The sequence below is a fragment of the Natrix helvetica genome (assembly GCF_964273705.1).
Source record: "Natrix helvetica genome assembly, chromosome: 9".
Taxonomy (NCBI): domain Eukaryota; kingdom Metazoa; phylum Chordata; class Lepidosauria; order Squamata; family Natricidae; genus Natrix; species Natrix helvetica.
In genome coordinates, this window is record NC_138560.1 from 15,793,652 (window position 1) to 15,819,943 (window position 26,292).

General features: G+C 44.4%; 1 protein-coding gene across 1 annotated transcript; it reads left to right on the top strand.

Moving 5' to 3' along the window:
• On the top strand, window positions 1-24,098 carry SLC30A2 (solute carrier family 30 member 2). Its single transcript, XM_081961978.1, has 9 exons — window positions 1-474; window positions 7,878-8,092; window positions 9,727-9,873; window positions 12,720-12,873; window positions 18,127-18,286; window positions 19,353-19,458; window positions 21,903-22,037; window positions 22,918-23,077; window positions 23,583-24,098. The coding sequence occupies exons 1-8, from the start codon at window positions 416-418 to the stop codon at window positions 23,061-23,063; spliced, it is 1,122 nt and encodes a 373-aa protein (XP_081818104.1). The 5' UTR covers window positions 1-415; the 3' UTR covers window positions 23,064-23,077; window positions 23,583-24,098.
• Window positions 24,099-26,292: the final 2,194 nt, after the last annotated feature.

Here is a 26,292-nt window from a genome sequence, read left to right on the forward strand (position 1 = left end):
ACCCGAGACGGAGCGGCTGACTTGGAGGGGCTCCTTCAAGGTTGCATCCAAAAGAACCAAGGCTTTCCTCTCCGTCTTTGGCGGGCGGGCGGGGGGTCTCCTTCCAGTTGCCCCTTGCGGGGCGCGGGGGCCGAGAGGGTCGGGGCAGCGAAGGCGGGCCCGCCCAACTTCGGCCAACTTTGCGGGCGGAGCGCAGCGCGGCGCCCGCTTTTCTCTCTCCACCTCCCACCTCCCCGCGGGCCCTTTTGCGCACGAATCCGCGACGTTTTCCACCCGGGCTGCGGCTCGCCCAGCCGAGATAAAGAGGCGGCGGAGCTGTGGGCCACGCGCGCCTTTCGGGAGGAAGGAAGAAGAGCCCGGTCAAGCGGGCGAAGAGCCGCGGGCGGGGGAAAGCCGCACCTGTTCCTGGCGAAGGATGGATCGCAAAAGCGGCGGAGTGGAAAAGAGCCACCTGCTCGACGGAGCGGAAAGCAGGTGAGTCCAGGGAAGGGTTTCTTCCTTCTCTGCCCTGCCCTGCCCTTTTCTTCCCTTCTTTTCTTTCCTTTTCTTTCCTTTTTTTCTCTCTCCTCCCCTCTCCACTCCCTCCTCTTCCCTTCTTTTCTTCCCTTGTTTTCTTTCCTTTCTTTCTCTCTCCTCTCCCTTTCCTTCTTCTTTTCATTCCTTTTCATCTTTCCTTTCCATGTTTATTTCCTTCTTTCCTTTCCTTTCTTTCTCTCTCCACTCCTCTCTCCTCTCCTCTCTTCCCTTCTTTCCTTTCCTTTCCATCTTTCCTTTCCTTCCCCCTCCCCTTTCCCTTCCCTTCTTTCCTTTCCTTTCCTTTCTCTCTCTCTCCTCTCCCTTCCCCCTTTCCCTTTCTTTTCCATCTTTCTTTCCTTCTTTTCCAACTTCTCCGCCCCAACAATGATGCCAATCGCCTCTGCCCAGCTTTCTTCTCTGCCACCCTCCGCTACTGTGGCTCCATCTCATGGCCGAGACTCCCGCACAGGGCACCCCCAGCCGTAAAGCAGCCTCCTAAGCCCAGACTTCTGGAAGTAAATTTCCAGTTGACCCAAAGGAAGGCTTGGCTGCTCAGGTGGATGGGAAAATGCCCCAAGAGATCATGATCTGACTTCTTATTCGCTTCGGAAAGGTCCTATTCCCCACCTCCCCATGCCCCCAATCAAATGAATCAATCTGAGAAAGCCCCCACATTATTATTATTATTATTATTATTATTATTATTATTATTATTATTATTATTATTATTATTATTATTATTATTTGCCAATGCTGATTTAAAAAGAAAAGTTGCAGGGATTAGAATAAACAGCCACCCTCCCACCACTCCTTTGGAGTTGTTCTATTTCAACTTTATGTTCTCATAAAGTTGAAATTCTCTCCTCCCACTTACGACTGTAACTTTGTTGCTTGTATCATTACGATTTATATTGATTGTTTCCTAGTATGATTTGATTGCTTATTTGGTACCCTATGACTATCATTAAGTGTTGTACCTTACGATTCTTGACAAATGTATTTTGTCTTTTTATGTACACTGAGAGCCTATGCACCAAAGACAAATCCCTTGTGTGTCCAATCACACTTGGCCAATAAAGAATGATATTCTATTCTATTCCATTCTATTCTATTCTTCATTCCATATTCTATTCTGTTCTACAATCTGTTTATTCTATTCTATTCTATTCTATTCTATTCTGTTCTGTTCTATTCTATTCTATTCTATCCTATTCTATTCTATTATAAAGGTGTTCAAATATCTCGCCCGTCCACTACTTTTAAAAAATAATAATAATCAGTGTTGACAAAAAATAAAAAGGGCTACTTTCTCTCATATTGCTACCCCGTTCAGGAACAGGTGTGTTCCTTAGGATGAAGCAACTGTTTGGGAGGGCTCCACCTGTTGAATTTCTGCTTGCTTTGCATCTGCTAAGAGCAAGGCAGCCGCAAGCCCTATTCCCAAAAACAAAACAAAAACAGATGGCACCAGATTCCTGCAGGCCTCCCAAGGTATGCCGTGAGAAAGTCGTTATTTCTTGCAAACAACTTTGAGGTCTTTTAAGTTCCTTCGGAAAGATTTTTACATGGGGGGGGGGGAAATCTCTGGTGTTCCTCAAAGGATTAATGCAAAGGGATGGATTCTCATATGAAATATGCCCATCCCCGAGAGTGGGATCGGACCAGAGCTGCCGTTTTTTCAGGGCTACTTAAAGTGGGATCATAGCTTGAAGGGGGAAGCTAGTTAGAATTGCTAGTTGCAGTTGGACCATAAGGAAAGCTGAGCGCCAAAGAATGGAGGCCTTTGAACTCTGGTGCTGGAGAAGACTCCTGCGAGTCCCTTGGACTGCAAGGCAATCCAGCCGGTCACTCCTAGAGGAGAACAACCCTGACTGCTCTTTAGAAGGCCAGATCCTGAAGAGGAAACTCAAATACTTTGGCCACCTAATGAGAAGGAAGGACTCACTGGAGAAAAGCCTGATGCTGGGAATGATGGAGGGCAAAAGAAGGGGACGACAGAGAATTAGGTGGCTGGATGGAATCACTGAAGCAGTCGTCCTGAGCTTAAATGGACTCCAGAAGATGGTAGAGGACAGGAAGGCCGGGAGGAACGTTGTCCAGGGGGTCGTGATGGGTCGGACATGACTTCGCAACTAACAACAATATGTTGCTAGTTGCTGTAACATTCAGACAACTGTATTCCCTGTCTATTCGTTGAAGCAACCTAGTATAAAACCCCTTGAATTGGAAAATGGCAGTAATAGGGTTTCAAACGGCAGATATGTTTTGTGCTATGATATTTATTAGATTTATAACATAAATTTATTAGATCCTAACTCCTAAAAGTCACTTGACACGGAGATGGGTGGCATATACATTTAATAAATCCATAAAAAATAATTTTTTCATCAGAAAAAACGTAAATCTGCTTCTCATTTTTGCCCTCTTCAGTATTATTTTCCCCCCAAGTTTTTTACTGTTTTATTTAACATCAGTATCTACCTAAACGGTGTATTGTTTAGGTACAGTTCATTTTAAGAAATAGTAGTAATAATAATAACACTCATAATGTTGGTGATCTCTGTGAAGGTTCCAAGAGTTGCCCTAATTAATTTACGAGCCCCGATAATAATAGTAGCATTTGCTTATCTATCTTAGTAAGCCTTCTGTCCACCATCTCTTATTTTTTACTTTTTAAACATACATAATAATAATAATCTTAACTTCTAATATTTACTTATACATAATAACTGTACTAACTTCCATCATGTGACAATATATATAATAACCTTTTCCCAGTTTTTAGTCAGTTCTATTTCCTGATCTTTAATAAAACCGCTCCCATATAAAAAATGTACTCTATATCTATCCATCATCTCTTGCCCTTTTTAGTATTTCAGCTCATTGACTTTTTGATCAGTCTTCCTTGCTCCTCCCTTGGGACTTTATATCTCTCTAGCTCAGGGGTCATCAACATTTCGGACTTCAGGGACCACTAAATTCATAATTTTAAATCCCATGGATCAACTAATATGATCTGACTAATGACCGGCTGGGTGCATGTGGCAAGGTGGTCATGTGACTGGGTGGGCGTGGCCAATTCAATGTCACTCATGTCGAGGGGCGCCTTGCCAGACACTACTTGCCACTCCTAACCTGCCCACCCAGGCTCCTTAGGGTCCCAACAGGAAGCAGTTGTTGGAGCTAAGCAGCCACCATGAGAAAGAGTTGGAAAAAAAGCTGGCTCAGTTCAAATTGGATCTGGCCGAGAAGGAGGCTCAGCAGAAGCACCTCACTGAGGACTACAAGCAGAGGCTTTCCAAGCAAAGGGAAGACCTGCGGGAGTGCAAGGCCAGGTACCGGCGCCTGGAAGCTCAGCGGGCTGAGATGGACAGCCAGTTCCAGGTCCTGATGCCGTCCCATTGGAATGAGGCCCTCCGGCTCTTCACCACCAGCAGCGCTTCCCTCCAGCCTTCGCCCAAAGCCCCGCACCATGAGGCCGAAGTAGACCCCAAGTCAGAATTTCTGCTCCCCTCCAACCCACACAAAAAGACCCCAAAGGGGGAGACTCTCTGCAGCAACACAAACATTCATTAAACATATCCATCCCAGGGGCCATAGTTTGAGGACCCCTGATTTAGTGCAATACAAAAAGAAATATCTGCGGACCACCAAAATTTTCTGGCGGGCCACCAGTTGGTTACTACTGCTGATCATAAGTCATAAGGCCAAAACTTTATTCATGGTTTCCAAATAGCCACAAAATAGAACAGGTAACCGCCTTCAAATACTTGGGGGTGGTTCATTCAGGCCAACGATTCAAGAAAAGCATGCGGAGAATATGCGGCTGCCTTGGGCTAAAGATCAACAAGTGCCAGCCTTAAATTTTTCCACACAAAGGGAGGATAATATGTCCCTGCTGCAATTCAACTTTTTCTGGCCAAGTCCCTAGCACAGCTTCTTTATGGGGGGACCTTGCTCGGACCATCAGCTTCGTCTTTTACACCATTAGAAATAGATTAAAAAGTAAAGGTTCCCCTCGCACATATGTGCTAGTCATTCCCAACTCTAGGGGGCAGTGACATCTCCGTTACAAAGCCGAAGAGCCAGTGCTGTCCGAAGACATCACCATGGTCATCTGGCTGGCATGACTAAAACTATCTTTAGGTAGATTTTTACTCCAAAAGACTTTTAATAAAATAAATTTGATTTTTTTAAAAATCTGATTTAAATTTTAAAAAATCTGATTTATTTATTTATTTTAAATCATTTATTTTTTATCCACCCTGCGACCTAGCAAGACAAACCTTGCGACAGAGGGTGGAGGATATCGAGAGGCAGGCGCATTTAGGGAAAGCTCCGCTGTTTCTGGCTCCAGATGTCGTTAGATGCGTTGTTGCTCCTACCAGCTATCTTAGTCAGTTGGGAGTCAGAAAACCACCAGAAAGCATTTCTTACTCACACGGTGCCATGCGCTTCCATCGGCCGTCCTTTACGGCAAGTATTAAAGGATACCATTGATGGAAAGACTCTGTCCCTGCAGCTCAGGAGAGGTGCAGACTGTGGATCAGTGGTGGGTTCTGGATCCTGTTCCAATTGGTACGGTTGGAACGGGCCTGGCGGCGTCCACATGGACATATGCAGCGTATGAACACGCTCATACAGCGTGCACATGCATCTTAGCGCCTCCGCGACACTCCAGCTGCTCAGTGGAGCATCACGCAGGTGCTGTAGGTGCCGTACACATAAGCGCTGAAGACTTCAAAGACCGGTAAGGAGCTCGGGCGGGCGAGTGGGCCCTTCCGGAGCACTGTACCGGAACGGTATCCGGGCAGGCTCCGGTACTGGGGCGTACAACCTGCAACCCACCATTGCTGTGGATCACATGTTGCTTAGATGTTCCTTTTACACAGAGATTAGGAAAAAATCATATTCTGCCAATAACTGCTAGGTATCCTGGTTGTTCCGATACTACCTACTTCAGAGGCTGCTTAAGGATGAACCGTCCTTAACTACAGTTCAGGTGGCCAGATTCTGTGCAGCAGCACTGGGGATTCATCGCAAATGTGTCTTCTCCACCATGGTTACGTTATATAACTAATGTGGGAAACCCTTTGCACTGCTTAGTCTTTTCCCTTTTAGTGTTGAACCTACAATGGGTCGTACAGTTTATTGATTGCAATTGTAGTATAGTTAAAAGGTAAAGGTTCCTCTCGCACATATGTGCTAGTTGTTCCCGACTGTAGGTGGTGGGGTGCTCATCTCCGTTTCAAAGCTTGAAGAGCCAGTGCTGTCCGAAGACGTCTCTGTGGTCATGTGGCCGGCATGACTAAGCACTGATGGCGCACGGAACGCTGTTCCCTTCCCACCAAAGGTGGTCCCTATTTTACCACTTGCATTTTTTACGTGCTTTCAAACTGCTAGGTTGGCAGAAGCTGGGACAAGTCACGGAGCTCTCTCAGTTCCGTGGTGCTAGGGATTCGAACCGCCGAACTAGCGACCTTTCCGATCGACAAACTCAACATCTTAGCCACTGAGCCACCGCGTTCCTCTCAATAGTATAGTCAGACCACATATAATTGACAGGCTGGATTTTAATATAGATTTTAGTTGTTATTTATTATTTTATACTAGAATTTTTATATACAGTACGATAGCAGAGTTGGAAGGAACATTGGAGGTCTTCTAGTCCAACCCCCTGCCTAGGCAGGAAACCCTATACCATTCCAGACAAATGACTATCCAACATCTTCTTAAAGACTTCCAGTGTTGGGGCATTTACAACCTCTGGAAGCAACTTCTGCTCCACTGATTAATTGTTCTAACTGTCCTCCTGAGTTCTCAGTTGCTTCTCTGCTTCATTAGTTTCCACCCATTGCTTCTTGTTCTGCCCTCAGGTGCTTTGGAGACTAGCTTGACTCCCTCTTCTTTGTGGCAGCCCCCAAGATATCGGAACACAGCTATCATGTCTCCCTTGGTCCTTCTTTTCATTAAATTAGACATACCCAGTTCCTGCAACCGTTCTTATATATTTATTGGGCGTTTTTATTTGTTCTGGTCTCTGATCTAAGACTGTAATAAATTGATTGATCATAAGTCTTTCCCCCCACTCCCGAAAATCATAATATGATTTGATGCTTGGTGAACATATCCATTGGGTTCACACAACGCTTCAAGTCATTATGCCATTGGTGTGAACCCTAAACCATCATCAAACTGCCGCTTGCAGTATTAACCAGGGCAGTCGGCTTCTGAACTTTGAGCTCTCCAGGTGTGCTACACTTTCATTCCAGAATCCCCAACCAGAGATGTTCAGTAGGTGTGATGGAGAGTCCATCAACAGCAGCAGCAGCAGCAAAGGGGAGGGATTGTGCCAGCTCAGAACTTTGCCAGTTAGAGACCCGGATCAGGCAACAGTGTATTTGCAAACTGGAACAGAGAATTGGGAAGAGGTTCAGAATAACCAAATCCTTGAATCTCTCAGGGTGTATTTAGCTTAGGATGGCATAGCTTTTGTTTGACAAGATTCTATTTACAGTATTGGGTGTAAGCAAATAAAGGATTGTATTCAATTGGATCACACTGTCTCGTCTCGTGGCTGGGGCATCACAATAGGACACTTAATACGGGTACATTTGAGTAAGGGAGGCTAATCAAGGGTGAAAGGCTACCGGTTTTGACCTCTTCGCCCGAACCAGTTGTTAAAAAATGCTACCGGTTCGGGTGAACCGGTATTTCCGATGATCAGCTGTGACGTGTGATTTATATTAGCTAGAAAGCGGATTCCCATCCACCCCCCGTTGCTGCTCTACATACCTTTGCAGGCCCACCTGCCCGGATGTCATCACATCCGTTTTTGATGCTCTGTACATGTGTGGAAGGTCCTGCACATGCACGGAAGTGGCACGTGGAAGCGGAACGAACGTGTGTGCGCGTCCGCTCACATTTGCGAACCGGTAGCGAAGGTAAGCAGATTTCATCCCTGAGGCTAATAGGCGAAATGTGTAAGTATGTAAAGGTAAAGATTTCCCCTGTCCAGTTGTGTCCAAGTTTAGTGGCTGGGGTTCATCTCTGTTTCTTAGCCGAAAGAGCCAGCATTGTCTGAAGATGCTTCTGTGGTTATGGGGCAGCATGATTTTATGCTGAGGTGCACGGAATTCTGTTACTTTCCCACCGAATTGGTACCTATTTATCTACTTGCATTTGCTTTTGAATTGCTAAGTGGGCAGGAGCTGGAGCAAGAACGGGAGCTCAATACATCATGTGACATTTGGGTTTCGAACGGCCGATCTTCTGGTTGACAAGCTCAGCAGGCATTTAGTACATTAATGCTTTGGGAGTGGAGAGACTCTCTTCCTAAAACTGTGTTCTTTCCAATGCAGGTCCTATTTAGGAGTCTCAGAAAAGAACTTCCATGAGTCAGTGGTTGGCTTTGTACCTGGCCTCACTTCTCTCGAGCTGGACCTCAAAGGGAACCTTCACTGTCACTCCAGCTGGGCATCCAGCCATGGCAACAACACTGAGCAAAAGCGAGCTCGTCGGAAGCTTTATCTTGCTTCCGCCATCTGCTTGGTCTTCATGACTGGGGAAATTGCAGGTAGGTGGCTACGATTTGGAAGGCTCTGTGAGGTCCTTGGAGGCGAGCTGATGGTTGGAGTGATCCAGTGGCATTTAAGGCAAAAGGATACAAATTGTTGGTGGAGATGATCTTGGTGAAGATCTGTAATTACCTAGAGCAGCGATGGCGAACCTTTTTTGGCTCGCGTGCCACAAGTGGGGGGAGCGCAGGGGGGTCGTGTGCGGGTGTGCCGCACCCATAATGCAATGCGCGACCCCCCCAGTGCGCATGCATGCACAACGCATGCCCCCCCATTTTACATGCTTTTTTCGCCCTCCCCAGGCTCCAGAGGCTTTATAGGAGCCTGGGGAGGGCAAAAAGAGCCTCCCCGCCCCCCCAGAGGCCCTCCAGAGGCTTCAGGGACCATCCGGAGGCTTCCCTTATGTCTTCGGAACGCTTAAAACGACTCTCCGAGCAAACCGGAAGTGACTTCTGGTTTGCTCGGAGGGTTGTTTTAAGCGCTCCGAAGGCATAAGGGAAGCCTCCGGACGGTCCCTGAAGCCTTCGGAACGCTTAAATCAACCCTCCAAGCAAACCGGAAGCCTCCGGGTGGTACCTGAAGCCTCCGGGGGGCGGGCGGGCTCTTTTTGCCCTCCCCAGGCTCCTATAAAGCCTCTGGAGCCTGGGAAGGGCGAAAAATGGCTTTTAAAAAGGTGAACTCAGGTGGCCAACGCACAGATGTGTGCTGGCCAGCTGACAGGGCAGCGCCTCGCGTGCCCTGACAAATGGCTTCGTGTGCCACCTGTGGCACGCATGCCATTGGTTTGCCATCACTGACCTAGAGCATGCCTGTCAAGCTTGCAACCCAGTTGCATCATGTGCTGGCCATGTCACTTTAGCACAGGGGGGGGGGGAGTCTTGATATGTCACCTGACAATGCCGTGACAACGCACATTTGACACCCCTGACCTAGAGAAAAGGGGCTGAAGTGTTTGTCCATCCTTGGAAGCAAGACGATGCTCTGAGTTGATTGACACCTCTTTAATTCACTGGAGAATCAGAAGGGGAGGATTTAACAGCACAATCACATTTGCGAGATCCTGATATTAACCCTGGTGGCACAGTGGTGAAGTGAAGTATTGCAGGTAAACTCTGCCCACCGCCTGAAGTTTGATCCTGACCGGCTCAAGGTTGACTCAGCCTTCCACCCTTCCGAGGTCGGTAAAATGAGGACTCAGATTGTTGGGGGCAATATGCAAATAATGATTGTACATTGTACAACTGGCCAGAGAGTGCTGTAAAGACTAAATGCTATGGCTATTGCTATTACACTCAATCTCAATAAAAGTAGTTTTAGCCTTCCTGTTGAATTTCTGGGCTGCTTCACCTACTGCAGGGGTGGGGAATGACAGCCCTTTTACGACTTGTGGACTTAAACTCCCAGAATGGCTGGCTCAGGAATTCTGGGAGTTGAAGTACACAAGTCATGAAGGGGCCATCGTTCCCTACCTCTGACTTAGGGTCTGCTACGAATGCATTGATCAGGCATGCCGCTCTCTTGAAATGTTCCAGGCATGCAGAAATCTAGCATGGCAGGGAGAAAGCTAGGCAGAGACTCTTAACCAGGAAGAAGAATTGGGGCACAGCCCAGAACTCTCTTTTATTCTCTTCAGGAGGATATTTTGCACACAGCCTGGCTATTATGACTGATGCGGCCCACCTATTGACTGACTTTGCTAGCATGATGATCAGCCTTTTCTCTCTCTGGATGGCATCTCGACAGCCTACTAAAACGATGAATTTTGGATGGCACAGAGCAGGTAACCGGGACCATTTAAAAAAAGCATGAATGGCATGCTCTCTGAACCAGCAAATCCACTTAAGGGTGAAATATTAAGGGTGAAATATATCACTGAGCAGTGTCTCAGCGGCTAAGACGCTGAGTTTGACAATCAGAAAGGTCGGCAGTTTGGCGGTTCGAATCCCTAGTGCCGCGTAACGGGGTGAGCTCCCATTATTTGTCCCAGCTTCTGTCAACCGACCAGTTTGAAAGCACATAAAAATGCAAGTAGAAAAATAGGGACCACCTTTGATGAGAAGGTAACAGCGTTCTGTGCGCCTTCAGTGTTTAGTCATGCCAGCCACATGACCACGGAGATGTCTTCAGACAGCGCTGGCTCTTCAGCTTTGAAACAGAGATGAAAAATCGGGAATGACTCGTACATATGTGCCAGGGGAACCTTTACCTTTATAATTTTGTAGGAATTGCTGCCATATGAACAATGAGACTCAAATGTCCATTGTTAAGACGAGTTAAATGAGCTTTGCCCCATTATGCGACCTTTCTTGAAACAGTGGTTAAATGAATCTCTGCAGTTACTAAGTGAATCATGCGGTCATTAAATGAATCTGGCTTTCCCCCTTTGACTTTGCTTGTCGGAAGACGGTTGGGAAAGTTACAAATGTGATGACATGACCCTGAGACAACGGTCATAAATACAAACCAGTTGCGACGGGTCCAAATTTTGATCTGTGACCGTGGGAATATCACAATCTTTGTTAGTGTGAAAAACAGTCATAAATCTCTCTTTTCAGTGCCATCGTAACTTGGAACTGACACTAAACGAATGGTTGTGAATTGAGCATTACCTGATTTATAATCCAAGGCTTCCTTTCTCCATTTCGAGGAAATTTCCCACCAACTTCTACCTCCAGAGCCCAGAACTGGACAAAGTTGGTTTCTTTCTTAATGGAAAGCAGCGCTGGTTTGTGAAGATGTTTTCTCTGTTTCCCGATTGTGGCTTCCAACCTACGTTGTTCCTCTCTGTTCATTCATGAGGCATACTTAATTGGATTAGCCGCATGTTCCAGCATCTGCCTTTGTCCTGCAGGCTCACCTTGAAGCTCACTTAGCTACCTTGGAGATTGAGTGGGGTTGATGAACTTAGGAAGGTTGGCTGGTTGAGGGTTCTGTGCAGAAATAAGCCAGGGTTAATGTGTTGTGTGAACAGAACCTGTACTTTTTCTCGTGGCACCTGCTCAGCTTGCTGGGGTGGCATATTGCCAGCCTTCAATGGCATGTTTTCAGTTGACTTTTCGGTACAGGCAGTGACTTTGTTGAAGTTATTTGACTTCCTCCTACCATTGTCTTTAGTTCCTTGTCTTCAGTTCCTTGTCTTCCTCTTTCCTGGAGCTTTCTCTAGCTGATCTGTCCCCAGTGATCCAGCCAGTTCCTTACATGTTTACCTATATTTTAATCATACACACACACACACACACACAATTTGCAGTTACTTAGTGGCTGAACTGCAACAAAAAATGGGTCATTGGTCCTTAGTGGTTTTAGTTTAGCCTAGCTCAGGAACTTTCTTTAGTTGATCTGTCCCCAGGGATCTAGTCCGCTTCCTGAGTTTGATCCTGTGTAGTTAAATCACAAATACATAAACATACTATGCAGGAACTTAGTGCAGGAATTCCCAATCTTGGCAACTATATGACATGTGTAATTTGACTCCCCAAATCTCCCATGCTTTAGTGACTTAACTGCAGCACAATCGGTCACTGGTCCTTAGGGGCACCTGTCCCTTGGTCTCTTGACCTTCCTTAAGAGACCAGTGTTCACCCTGTAGGCATTGGCTGAAATCAGGATGCCTTCAAATCTCAGAATTTGTATGCAAGGACATGTGCAAAATTTGTCATCCAATACTTTCATTTGTACCTTTAACACAACTTTCAGTTGATGTCCGGTTGAGAGAATGGTTCCCAAGATCCTATTACAGAGTTTACGGGGGAAACTAGAAAAATAGATATATTGTCCATATCCTTCCTTCCTTCCTTCCTTCCTTCCTTCCTTCCTTCCTTCCTTCATAAAAGCATAGAAGCTCAAAGCTACTCAAAGCTGTCCTATAAATTTTACTAGCTGATAACCTGGCGTTGCCCGGGTATTTATTTATAGGGGGAAAATATCTGGACCAAACTTTTTTTTTTCTTTTAAAAAAATATTTTAATTTCTAATGTTGGATTTTCCCCATTGCCAGAGGAGTACTGTGGAATACTCCAGAGTCCCCCTTGTGAAGTACTGTGAAGCTGTTACCACGGCAACTCCACTACGCTGAACAGTAGAAGCCATTTTACGGGAGTACAATAGAAGGCATTTAAGGCACAACAGGATGTATCTTAACAGAAACACACACTCCGAGAAGTGTTAGGGGTGTCGTACCCCCACAGTATTTTTTTTCCAGAGAGTAAATCATCTGTGTACCAAGTTTAGTTGAAATTGCTCGAGGCCTTCCAGAGTTATGCTGGAACACACAGAGCCATTTATATATATATAGAGAGAATTAATATCATTTGTTAAGATTTGGCTTCATGTGAAAACAGAATCAATTGTGGTTTGGTCATTATACCACAGTTAACTGCATAAAGGCTAAACCCAACCAAGATCACAATGGAAGCCATCTGCTCCAATATAGCTGGGCTATATCAATCAATTGCTCTTTCATTGAATGGCAGAATGAGCTGATTTGTTGAAAGAACATTTAGTTCGTGAGTATTTGGCAGAGGTGCTCTTTATTCATTATACCTTGGGTGAGTGAGTCAGCCAGTGCAAACTTGGGAGTTGTCCAACTTTTTATGCCTAACCAAAGTTTTCTGACTTTTGCTGCAGAGATTTTGGGAGCCCTGCTGTCCGTTCTCTCAATCTGGGTGGTGACTGGCGTACTAGTTTATCTAGCAGTGCAGAGACTGATTTCCGGTGACTATGAGATAGAAGGAGATGCCATGCTTATCACGTCCGGCTGTGCTGTGGCTGTAAACATCATGTAAGTATGAAAGTTCAGGGTAATTCTTGAACGACGTCCTAAAACCCTTAAGAAAAACTCGGAGCTTAGCAGCTGATGGACCCTGATCCTGGCAATACAGGGAGTCCTCGACTTACGACTACAATTGAGCCCAGCATTTCTGTTGCTAAGAGAGACGTTTGTTCAAGGAGTTTTTCGCCCCATTTTACGACCTTTCTTGCCATAGTTGTTAAATGAATCAAGTTACCATATTTTTCAGAGTATAAGACACATCGGACTACAAGAGGCACCAAGATTGTGAAGAGGCAAATCAAAAAAAATTTTTTTTGCACTCTGCAGACCTCCCAAAAATGGCCCCAAAAGGGGGCATGCATAGCCTTTAGGAGGGTTATAGAGTGCTCCTGGGGGCTGGGGGGGGGGCAAAACGAGCAAAAAAGAGCCCGTTTTCGCTCATTTTTGCCCTCCCCAACCCCCAGGAACACTCTGGAAGCCTCCTAAAGGCTATGCACAGCCATTTTTGCGAAGGGGGTGGAGTTTCAGGCGGCCAAAAATGCTGTATTGTGTATAAGATGCACCCAGATTTTCACCCTCTTTTTTTTGAGGGAAAAAGGTGCGTCTTATACTCCGACAAATATGGCAAGTTATTTATTTATTTAATTATTTAATTAGATTTCTAGACCGCCCCCTCTCCCCGAAGGGACTCGGGGCGGTGTACAGGTATGAATTTAAAAAAACCATACAAACAATAGTATACATAGCTAAAATTAGATTAAATAGCCCCTGTACGAATTTATAAAAATTAAAAACTTAGACCATAAAACCAATCATAAAAATTTAAAAATAAAACTGAGGTGGGAAAGCTGGAATTAGGCCAGGCCGGCTAGCTGAAACAGGTGGGTTTTTAGCTTCTTACGGAAGGAGCGGAGGTCCGTAGTCATTCTAATGTCAGGGGGAAGGTCATTCCAGAGGGTCGGGCCCATCACAGAGAAGGCCCTTCCCCTAGGCGTCGCCCGCTGGCACAGCCTAGTGGACGGCACCCGGAGGAGTCCCTCTCTGTGTGAGCGAATCGGCCGAAGGGATGTTCCAAAGAGTTTTTTCAAGAGGCAACTGGACTTTCTGGTTTTTCTTTGAAGACGTTTCGCTTCTCATCCAAGAAGCTTCTTCAGCTCTGACTGAATGTTGTGGAATGGAAGGATTTATAATCTTTGCAGACAGCTGGTCATTTGCATTCTTTTAGCGCAGGGGTGTCCAAACTTGGCAACTTTAAGACTTGTGGACTTCAACTCCCAGAATTCCCCAGCCAGCCATGCTGGCTGGGGAATTCTGGGAGTTGAAGTCCACAAGTCTTAAAGTTGCCAAGTTTGGACACCCCTGCTCTAGTGAGTTGAGTTGACTTCACATTCCTATAATGCTTTTGTGAGTAGAACGTTGAAGTCTCTACGGCTGTTCAATTGTTAAGGATCCAGACTACCTCACCTCCCATGGCTGGGGAATTCTGAGAGTTGAAGTCCACAAGTCTTAAAGTTCCCAAGTTTGGACACCCCTGTTTTAGCGCAAGGGTTGGCAACCCGCAGCTCTGGAGCCTCATGTGGCTTTTTCATCTCTCTGCTGCAGCTCCTTCTCACCGGTCAGTTCCACAATTGGTAGGGTTTTCAGTTAGGACGGGTAGAGGAAAAAAGGATGCCGCGGTAGGAGGAGACTATGGTGGGGGAACCGGACTTCTGATCAGCTCCAGAATTGAACGGGGGGCTTCCGGTTAGGACCTTTGGGACTCTTTTGAGGGTTTAAAGTTGCCGACCCCTATTTTAGCAAGTGGTTAAGGCCACCTGGAAGTTTATCTGTATCATCAGGGTCATCCAGTCAGAGTGGAAGAAGCTTCTTGGATGAGAAGTGAAATGCCTTCACAGAAAAAACAGAAAGTCCAATTGCTTCTCAAAAGAACCCACCTTTGGGACAATCAAAGCTGGATGTTTACTAGACACACAAAGTAAAGCTTCACCTCCTAACACTGCCGTTCTCTACAAGAATGCTTTTGGTGCCTGCAAAAAAAAATAAAGAAATAGGTGGCTGTCGCTCAGTGCTTTGCTTAGAAGTCTGCATTTTCTCAAACCAAAGACAAACCGCGTATCTGCGCACACCCCCACAAGGGGCAGGAAGCAAGGAAAAAAGCACATTAAGGAACATGAATCAATTTCACCTCTTTGTGGTGCCAACCTGGATCTTAATTTCTACCATCGTATTGTGCCCATCCGCAGCCAAAACCACAATATATTTTGTGAAAACGGATCTTGGGAAGGCCATGCACAGTCCTCCTAAGCTCCATTTTTGCTGGAGAGTGCTCAAGCCACCACAGGCACTCCTGACACGAGTGACGTCGAGCTGGCCACAGCCAACCTGACCACATCCCCTGTCTCCCCTCACCAAGGTCAAACAGAACCCTGATGCGGCCCTCAATGAAATTGAGTTTGTTACCCCTGCCCTATACTAGCAATAGCCCTTAGACTTACATACCGCTTCACAGTGCTTTTACAGCCTTCTCTAAGCGGTTTACAGAGTCAGCCTCTTGCCCCCAACAATCTGGCTCCTCATTTTACCCACCTCGGAAGGATGGGAGGCTGAATCAACCTTGAGATGGTCAGGATCGAACTCCAGGCTGTGGGCAGAGTTTGCCTGCAACATTGCATTCTAACCCCTGCGCCACCAGGACCAAGGAAAGGAAGGGAGAAATAGCAATAGCACTTAGACTTACGTACCGCTTCACAGTGCTTTTACAGCCTTCTCTAAGCGGTTTACAGAGTTAGCCTCTTGCCCCCAACAATCTGGCTCCTCGTTTTACCCACCTCGGAAGGATGGGAGGCTGAATCAACCTTGAAACCAGTGAGATTTGAACTGCCAAATTACAGGTAGCCGGCAGTCAGCAGAAGTAACCTGCAGTACTGCAGTTTAACCACTGCGCCACTGTGGCTCAGTGTGGCTATACCATTTCAAACAAACGGTTGTCCGGTCGTTTCTTGCTGGCTTGTTTGCTGCCTGGCACAAAAACAGAATGCCAACCCTAAAAATAGCAACTCCTCCCACTCTTTTTAAAGTCCAGAAGCCAAACAAACTGGCAGTTCTTCTTCTAAATAAGGGGACAGGCTTGATCAAAGCCTACGCTCTTATATTCTCCTTCTGGTTTTGTTTCTTCGTCTCAGACAGCCCTCAATTAGCATCTTGGAGAGCAACATTATCTGGTCCGTAGGTGTCTATTTGATTCCTAGTGAGATTGCACTTCCCTTCTGTTTATGCCAAGAATAGCAAATACAAGTAGTCTCCTTGACTCAAAACCATTTTTTTAGTGAGCGTTCAAAGTTACAACAACACTGGGAAAAAAAGTGACTTACGATCGTTTCTCATACTTACAACGGTTGCAAGGTCCCCACGGTCCCCTGATCAAAATTTGGATGCTTGGTAAGTGGTTCATATTTATGACTGTTTCAATGCCCCTGGGTCATGTGACCTGTTTTGGCGACCTTCTGACCGGTAAAGGGAACGGGGAAGTCAGACTCAGTTAACAACCATGTTAACGGCAGCGACTCACTTAAGAACCATGGCAAATGAAAGTCTGTAAAATGGGGCAAAACTCAACAACTGTGTCGCTTAGCAGCGGAACAGTTTGGGCTCAGTGGTGGTCGTAAGTCGAGGATGACTTGTATCCCAACCCAATCGTGGACAGCTTTCAAACTCATGGGGTCACTTTGGCCCTTTTTGATGCGTGGACTTCAACTCCCAGAATTCCCCAGTTGAAAGTTGCCGAGGTTAATAAGCCCTGATCTTGAGCTGAACTTATCCTCAAGGAAGGTTTCTCTACTTTTCATTTGGCTTTGTGCCTTTGTTGCAAAGTGGGCTGTGTGTCAGCAGCCAGTGTCACCTTCTCCAGACCTGTGATTCTGATTGTAATGGCTGCTGTCTGTGGAGAGTGGATGTGGTGTGGGCAGAAACAGATTCAGGATCAAATGTCCCCCTTGAGTCTTGGGTTGAAAGAGATGAGGAATGCCTTACTGGCAAGAGGAATCTGGAATCGGTGGGACCTTTACGTAAAGGTAAAGATTCCCCTCGCACCTGCATGCTAGTCGTTCCCAACTCTAAGGGGAGGTGCTCATCTCCCAAAGCTGAAGAGCCAGCGCTGTCCGAAGACGTCTCCATGGTCACGTGGCCGGCATGTCTAAAAGCTGAAGGCACACGGAACGCGGTTACTTGCCCACCAAAGGTAGTCCCTATTTTTGGACTTGCATTGTTTACTTGCTTTCGAACTGCTAGGTTGGCAGAAGCTGGGACAAGTAACAGGAGCTCACTCTGTTACGTGGCATTAGGGACTTGAACTGCCAACCTTTCTGATTGACAAGCTCAGCGTCAATCAGCGTAAACAAAATATCCATTCATTTATTGCATTGCTTGCTCTGAAAGGTCAAGATAAAATATCTGGGGCACGTTCCTTCCTTTTATCTCAGGGAGGTATGTGGGACAGAGAGAGTGTGATGCAGTAAGTTCCAAGATTGAATGAGGACAGAGGGAAGGGCTTTGAAGATAGGAGGAAGAAACTGCTACCAAGGCAACAATCTGATAAAAGGACCCTGAGCCTAGCCAAGAATGTAATGGGAGCAAACATCTCAGGCATGCCTAATATTTGAAGATAGAGGGAAGGAGGGAGTAACTGCAATTGGGCTTGTAAAATTCTGTAATTGTAGCTTTATATGGGTAGTCCTCCACTTACAACTGTTTGTTTAGTGACCGCTCAAACTTATAACAGCACTGGGGGGAAAAAGACTCAAGATTGTTTTTCACACTTATAACCGTTGCAACATCCCCATGGTCACATGATCAAAATTCAGATGCTTGGCAATTGACGCATATTTATGACGGTTGCATTGTGGTGGGATCATCTGATCCCCTTTTCCGGCCTTCTGACCAGCAAAATCAATGAGGAAGCCATTTTCACTAAACAACCACTATTAATTTAACAACGGCAGGGATTCGCTTAACGACGGTGGCAAGAAAGGTTGTAAAATGGATCCAAATTCACATAACAAACGTCTTGCTTAGCAACAGAAATTTTGGGCTCAAGTCTGGTCATAACTCGAGGACTACCTGTACCAAAAGTAGCACTGACCTACATGCCATTGGTCTCATTGTCTGGTCAATCTTAAAAAAGGAAATCTTATTTCCTTGGTTCAGTTCCAGCCTCTTAATTAATGTTCTGCTTACAACTGGCTCTTTATTAATATGTTTCTGTAGGATGGGCATTATCTTACACCAATCAGGACATGGTCATAGCCATCACAGTCATAAGGAGGGGACACAAAATACTAGTGTGCGAGCTGCATTTATCCATGTCGTTGGAGATCTTGTGCAAAGCATTGGAGTCTTGGTGGCAGCCATCATAATTTACTTCAAGGTAAGAGCTCCAACAGAGATTTTTTCTCTCTCTCTGAATCATAGAATAAGGTAAACAAGGCACATATGTGCTAATTGTTCCTGACTCTAGGGGGAGGTGCTCATCTCCGTTTCAAAGCCGAAGAGCCAGCGCTGTCAGAAGACGTCTCCGTGGTCATGTAGCTGGCATGATTAAATGCCAAAGGCGCACGGAACGCTGTTACCTTCCCACCAAATTGGTCCCTATTTTTCTACTTGCATTTTGTACGTGCTTTCGAGCTGCTAGCTTGGCAGAAGCTGGGAGAAGTAACAGGAGCTCACTCCATTAAGTGGTGCTAGGGATGTGAACCGCCAAACTGCTGACCTTTCTGATTGACACGCCCAGCGTCTTATCCACTGAGCCACCACATCCATCATAGAATAGTCCCCAAACAATTTTATGGAACCACCAGGCTCTGTCTTTCATTGTAATCTTAATTAGTGGATCACAAGCTTAAAGCAAGAAGTGGAAATATGTATCAAACTACCCTGTTTCCCTGAAAATAAGACCTCCCCGGATAATAAGCCCTCCCCGAAAATATTGCAACACAGCAGCAGACATGAGGTGACCCCACTCGCCACCTCCTGCACCTCAAAAATAATAAGACCTCCCCGAAAATAAGGCCAAGCGCTTATTTCAAATGACAAAAGAAAATAAGACCCTGTCTTATAATCGGGGAAACATGGTAGTTAAGTCAAACTCATTCATCCTGTTGGATTATTGAAGAATGTTGAGGCTGCCAGAGATCTACCATTTCATATCTCCTTCCCACACCTTTAATTTGAGGGAGTAGGGAACGAGATCAGTACTCTGTAGGACATTACAGGTAGTCCTCAACTTATAACCATTTGTTTAGTGATCGTTCAAAGTTACAACGGCATTGAAAAAAAAAGACTTATGACAGTTTTTCCCCATACTTAACAACCGTTGCAGGATCCCCATGGTCATCTGATCAAAGCTCAGACTTTTGGCAACTGAATGTCCCAGTTCAACTGATTCAGGCCTTGATCAAGGAGAGGACTCACTGATCATTTTCTTCTCTTTCTAGCCAGAATATAAATACGTGGATCCTATCTGTACCTTTGTGTTTTCCATCCTGGTTCTTGGAACAACATTGAACATTCTCCGAGATGTCATCCGTGTGCTGATGGAAGGTCATTTCCTAGGGCTGGGAGATGGGATTGAGAGCATTGAATTGAGTTCTTGAAGACAACAGCCCCGTGTTACTTGGATGATAGAGGAGGAATAATAAAAGTATGACGTAAACACCACCCAGAGGAGAATATGTCTATGGAGATTCTCCACCATCCAGGTGGTCCCCAAAGTGCTTTTCCAAAAGGCAACTGGACTTTCTTGTTCTATTTTCCTCGGAAACATTTTGCTTCTCATCCAAGACCTTTCTTCAGTTCTAACTGCAAAGAACAGAGAGCCTTCTGTTCCCCACCATTCAGTTAGAACCAACGAAGCTTCTTGGATGAGAAGCAAAACGTTTTCAAGGAAATAGAACAAAGTCCAGTTGCCTTTTGGGAAAAGCACTTTTGAAACACCCAGAGGAGAAACCATTTGTGTTCGCCATTACAAGCTCCTTTAGTGCTTTCACGGCAGTAGTTGACAAACGTCAGAAATGCCTCATAGATTGTGATGACCCCAGGTCCCTCCCCACAGCTGGATGCTACCCACACATCTGCATTGTGCTTTGCTCCCAACCTTTGTCTTCCAACTGGAGGGACAGAAGCCTTCTCATCCCTCCTGCCATCCCCTACTGAGCTGCAGAAGCCCATTTAAAAACCGTTCTTAGAAAGATTATTCCAGGAGGAAACCAGACTGGATCTTAAAGGAGAATATTTGTCGTTCAGGGTTGAACTGAGGGGTTCTTGGTGCTCTCTGAGCTTGGTTGTTTTCTTGCAGACCAGGGGTGGGCTACTGGGGGTTTGGGAGAACCTCTAGCTCAGATTCTGTGCAGTTTGGAGAACTCCCAAATCCCACTCCTGGCTGGCCCCACCTACCCTGTCCCTCCCAAGAGTCCCCACAAGGCCCATTTTGGATGCAGGTAAGTGCAGAGCCCGCATGGAGGTTCTGAGAGGGTGAAAAACGGGCCTACTGGAAGTTCAGGAAGGCCTGTTTCTGGTCTCCAGAGCCGGGGGAGGCTGTTTTCACTCTCCTGGAGGCTCCAGGAAAGCCTCCGTAGCCCAGGGAGAGCAACCTCACCACGCCATGGTTCAGGAAGCCAACTAGGCCACGCCCATCCAGAAACCAGGCAGAGAACCCCTTGCTAAAGTTTTTGAAGCCCATCCCTATTGCAGATGTTTCATTATCCAAACTGGGTTACAGCATCAGCACTGGTGCATGTTATCTAGTTTGGGGAATGAAACATTTGCAAGAAAACCATCAAGCTCTGAGAGCACCAAGGACCTTCCAGATGGAATCTTCCCCTACCCACCCATTGGGAATGGCTTGCTAATCCAACAGAAGAGCTAAGTTCTAGAAAGGGCAATGATTATAGGTTGAAAAGACATGCCATCCATTTAAATTGCAGCGATGTTAATTTCATTTGATAAGGCTTTTTAAGCACATCCCAGTAATTCATGCTAGACAAGGCTACGCTATTTAATATGGTTCGCATTTGTTACGTGGATTTTGCCCGACTTTTCTTGCCATAGTTAAGTGAATCACTGCAGTTGTTAAGTTAGGAACCCGGTTGTTAAACGAACCTGGCTTCCCTGTTGATTTTGCTTGCCACAAGGTGGCACATGGCCCCAGGGCACTGCAACCGTCATATATATGAATCAGTTGCCAGGCAGCTGAATTCTAATCACGTGATCACGCTGCAATGTTTGTAGGTGTGAAAAACTGTCTCATAAGTCAGTTTTCAGTGCCGTGGTAACTTTGAACAGTCACTAAACGAACCGTTGTTAGTCAAGGATTACCTGTATAACCAGCATATAAAACGGCACATATACTTTACCTTAGCCTCTCTATTGCTGGGTACTGAAAAGTCAGTTTGAAGAAGAGAAGAGAATATAGAATAGAATAGAATAGAATAGAATAGAATAGAATAGAATAGAATAGAATAGAATAGAATAGAATAGAGAATGGAATGGAATAGAGGAGAGGAGAATAGAATAAGAATAAGAATAGAATAGAATAAGAACAAGAATGGAATAGAATAGAATAAGAATAGAATAAGAATAAAGAATGGAATAGAATAGAATAAGAATTCGAATAGAATAGAATAACAGAGTCAGAAGGACCTTGGAGGTCTTCTAGTCCAACCCCCTGCTTAGGCAGGAAACATACCACCACTTCAGACAAATGGTTATCCAACCTCTTCTTAAAAGTTTCCAGTGTAAAAAGAATGCCTTATATAAATTACAAACTCAGCTGAAGAAGGTCTTGCCCAGCTTCTGGTCAGATGGCAAGATTCAACTTTGGGAGTCTCCAAGAAAAGAAGATCAGATAAATCCATAACTGAAACAGATGCTGAAAGCTTCATCCAATATAGGAAGCTCAGAGTGTGAGAGAGATGTAGAACTTGTAAGATCCTTCACATCCTGTTGTTTTGACTCATTTCTCCTATTTCTTTCTTATTGTCTTATAGGTACTCCGAAAAGCGTAGATTTCAATGATGTGAAGACCATCCTGCTCTCCATAAATGGAGTGAAAGCCATTCATAGCCTCCATATCTGGGCTCTAACGGCGTCACAGCCGGTGCTGTCGGTCCATATCGCAATCAGTAAGTTACGCAATAATGGGGCAAGTTTAGAAGTTTAGAATTTGCACCATTCTGGAACAAGGAAAATACACCCAGGCACCCAAAATAATTATAGTTCAGCGTTTCTCACTGTAGCAACTTGAAAATGTGTGGTCTTCAACTCCCAAAATTCCTCCAGCCAGCATGCTGAAGTCCACATTTCTTCAAGTTGTTGAGTTATTGAGTCATGCCCACTTTTGTGACCTTTCTTGTCGCGGTTTTTAAAGCAAATTACCGCAATTGTGAAGTGAATCACATGGTCATTAAGCGTATTTGGCTTCCCTCATTGACTTTGCTTTTGGAACACCCTGGAAAAAATTCAAATGGCAGTCACATGACCCCAGGATGCTGCAACTGTCATAAATAAAAGTTTACAATGGTGGGATTCAGCCAGTTCAGGCTGGTTTGGGCAAACCAGTTGTTAAATTTCTGGCTGGCCCACCCCATCCTACCCCGCCCCTTCCAGGAAATTAAAACTTGAGAGGTGCTTTAAGAAGTCCTAAGACCTAAAGCAGTTTTTCCAAATAGGTTTTGAAGCATGCCCAGACTAAATTAGAACCATCGTTATCCATTCTTGAATGCTGGCTTTTAAAAGGGGTGGAGACTTCAATTTTCCCACCACCTCAGTGGTGAAATTCAGATTTTTTTTACTACCAGTTCTGTGGGCGGGCGTGGCTTGGTGGGTGTGGCAGGGGAAGAATATTGCAAAATCTCCATTCCCACCCCACTCTTGGTCCAGCCAGAGGTGATATTTGCCAGTTCTCTGAACTACTCAAAATTTCCGCTACTGGTTCTCCAGAACCTGCTCAATTTCACCCCTGCATCATCTCCAATACCCTTAGCTTTGTCATTTCTGTCCCAGATAAAGATGCTGATGCCCAGACAGTCTTGAAGGAAGCCAGCTGCCGACTGCAAAAAGCTTTTGATTTCCACACGACAACAATCCAGATAGAAAACTATTCGGAGGACATGAAGGATTGCCAAAAATGCCAGAGTCCCACAGACTGATCCACTGTCGCCAAGTAAGCTGGAGATGGATGTTCAGCCATGTTAAAGCTGCTACCTCAAAAGTATCCTAAGTGTAACCCGATTTACTGACTCCTTGTGGCTAAATCCTTCTTCTGGAATCATCCAATTGAAAGTGCAATTCTTCCTTTGCTTGAAATGAAGCCAAAATACCTTCTTCTCCTTCCTTCCTTCCTTCCTTCCTTCCTCTCCTTCCTTTCCTTCCTTCCTTCCTGTTTTATAATAACAAAATGGCATGAATTTCCTATCTATTTATTTATGTAGTTATGGGATCTGCTTTATGCATCATTCCATATCTGTTTACTAGACAAGACTTCTAAAGCACCTCTCAAGTTTTAATTTCAACCAATAAGCACAGCCTTATATTCACTATTTTTAGAGGTCTCATGGCCATTCTAGAACCAGAACTTGCTAGGCTAAGACCATTTTAAAATTTAGATGCCCACAAATACAGCACATGCCTGTAATATCTTAGCCTTGTCCATCTCTTTGTGATTTTAGGATAAATGCATTTGGTTTAAGGAGTTGCAGATGAATGGTGAATCGTACCTCATCTGAATGTTTCTTTTTGCCTCCAACTAAAAGTTCCTCAGAAGCCTATTTGATGATCACACAGGAACTATTGCAGTTAATTTTAAAGATGATTTTTATTGAAATTTTTGAAAAAGAAAAAAAAAACGTAAAGGAAAGAAGAAAAAAAAGAAAGCAAAGAAAGCAAAGAGAAAGCAAAAATTGCAAGAAAACAAAGTTAAGAAAAATAAAAAAAAGAAAGAAAAAGATACAAAGAAGTGGTTTCCAATCCTCTTCAAAGCGGTTATTATAATTATATTTCAACCTCTCTCTCTAAAGATACTTTGTAAATGCTCTTCTTTCTATAATTTCTCCTGTATAATCATCAAAGCCATAAATATATATACGTTCAGTTCTTTTATTTTTATGCAAAAAATCCATAAGAGGTTTCCAATCACCAGTAAATGTAAATAGTATCTTTTCTCTAATAAAACAAATTAATTTGTCCATCTTAGCAGTTCTGTCAAATTTCACCTAACATTCCTCCATGGTCAATAATGTTTAATATTTCAATCACTCTGCACATTATAGCCTCAACTCAATAATTATATATTGAAATAATTCACCTCTTGAAGTACTGAATAGAGATGTAAGACAGGCCGCGAGAATTATGGGAGTTAAGATTTAAAAAGAAACATAAAAGGTCTGGACATTTGCAAGTGATTTGGTGTTACCGGTAATTTTAAAAGATCCACTAGAGGGAGTAGAAATTAATGGGAAAAATAAAGGACTGGTACATTTTTAGCAGGTTTTAAGAGTAATAATCAGAAGGCAAAGGTGTTAACAAAAATATTGAAATCAAGTAGAACTAATGAAGAAAACTGGTTTTAAGATTGAGAAAAAAGTAAAATACTTGGGTATTACTGTGACAAATATGAATGGTATGTTATTTCAAAATAACTAGGACACACAATGCAATTAAAGATAGGTTAAGATGGGGAAAAATAAATTTCACACTGTTGAGGCAAATCTCTTGTTAAAAATGAATGTTTTGCCACGAATGATGTTTTTGTTTCAGACAATATCTGTTTTGACAATGGATGTGCCATTTAAACAATGACAAAAATATCTATCTAAATGTATATTTCAAGGGGGGAAAACACGAGTTAAAGAGTTACAAAATGCAAATGAAAGTAGAAGGTTGGGTTTACCAGATTTGATATTGTATTTTGCTGCTTGTTGTTTGTTCTGGATGAAAGAATGAATGTGGCCGAAAAGTAAGAGACTTTTAGAGTTAGAAGGTCACGTCTTAAGATTTGGATGCCACCAAGGGTGAAATTCAGCAGGTTCTGACAAGTTCTGAAGAACCGGTAGTGGGAATTTTGAGTAGTTCAGAGAACTGGCAAATACCACCTCTGGCTGGCCCCAGAGTGGGGAGGGAATGGAGACTTTGCAGTATCCTTCCCCTGGAATAGGGTGGGAATGGAGATTTTACAGTATCCTTCCCCCGGAGTAGGGTGGGAATGGAGATTTTGCAGTATCCTTCCCCTGGAATGGGGCGGGAATGGAGATTTTGCAGGATCCTTTCCCCGTAGTAGGGTGGGAATGGAGATTTTACAGTATCCTTCCCCTGGAGTAGGTTGGGAATGGAGATTTTGCAGTATCCTTCCCCCCAGAGTAGGGTGGGAATGTAGATTTTGCAGTATCCTTCCCCTGGAGTGGGGAGGGAATGGAGATTTTGCAGTATCCTTCCCCTGGAGTGGGGAGGGAATGGAGATTTTGCAGTATCCTTCCCCCAGAGTAGGGTGGGAATGGAGATTTTGCAGTATCCTTCCCCTGGAGTAGGGTGGGAATGGAGATTTTGCAGTATCCTTCCCCTGGAGTGGGGAGGGAATGGAGATTTTGCAGGATCCTTCCACTGCCATGCCCACCAAGCCACGCCCGCAGAGCCAGCAGTAAGAAATTTTGAATTTCACCACTGGATGCCACAGATATTTATAGTATGATAAAGTTAAAGGTTAATGTGGATTTCAAAAATCAGTGTGTTAGATGTGTCATGCTGAAAATACGGTATAGATATAAAGTGAGGTTGTGTCTTAAAGGTCTCAGCCCAAGAAGCATATCCTAGGAACAAAACAGTAGCAGAAGGATATAGTATTCAGTGGGTTTGTTAGGCAGACCCAGTCACACACTTGTAGAATTCAAACTAGCTACTTTATTGTCCAATATTATGGGCAGAGAACAATAAAGTAGCTAGTTTGGACTTTACAGTTGTGGGCCTGGTTGTTTACACCTGACAGTTTTTCCATTTACAATTATCAGAAAAATTCAAAATGGATAAAACAGTTTAAGATATGGGGCCAAGTCAGATAGACTTTCAAATAGAATTGTGCACTGATGATGAACATATAATTACTAAAACCTTGTATAAAGTTACTGAAATTTGAAACAGGAAGGTTAAAAAATGTACGATAAGGTAGACAGAGAATTTTGGTTATAATATACAGATGGGAAAACGTGTGGTTGAAAGGTTGAAATTTACATTGTGTTATGATCTCAAAGAGAATTTTTATAAAATGCTGTACCCTGGTATATGATGCCAAATAAATTATCTAGCATGCACTTCAAATAAATTATCTAGAAGGCACTTCAAACGTATGTTGGCAGTCTGAACAGCATGAAGGGTCATTTTGTCATGCTT

Bases quoted from the DNA above. Each gene is read 5' to 3' on its own strand.
- SLC30A2 (XM_081961978.1), top strand. From the start codon at position 416: ATGGATCGCAAAAGCGGCGGAGTGGAAAAGAGCCACCTGCTCGACGGA. The intron at 19,459-21,902 runs GTCATTTCCTAG...ATTGTCTTATAG, and splicing joins CATCCGTGTGCTGATGGAAG to GTACTCCGAAAAGCGTAGAT. The intron at 22,038-22,917 runs GTAAGTTACGCA...TTTCTGTCCCAG, and splicing joins GTCGGTCCATATCGCAATCA to ATAAAGATGCTGATGCCCAG.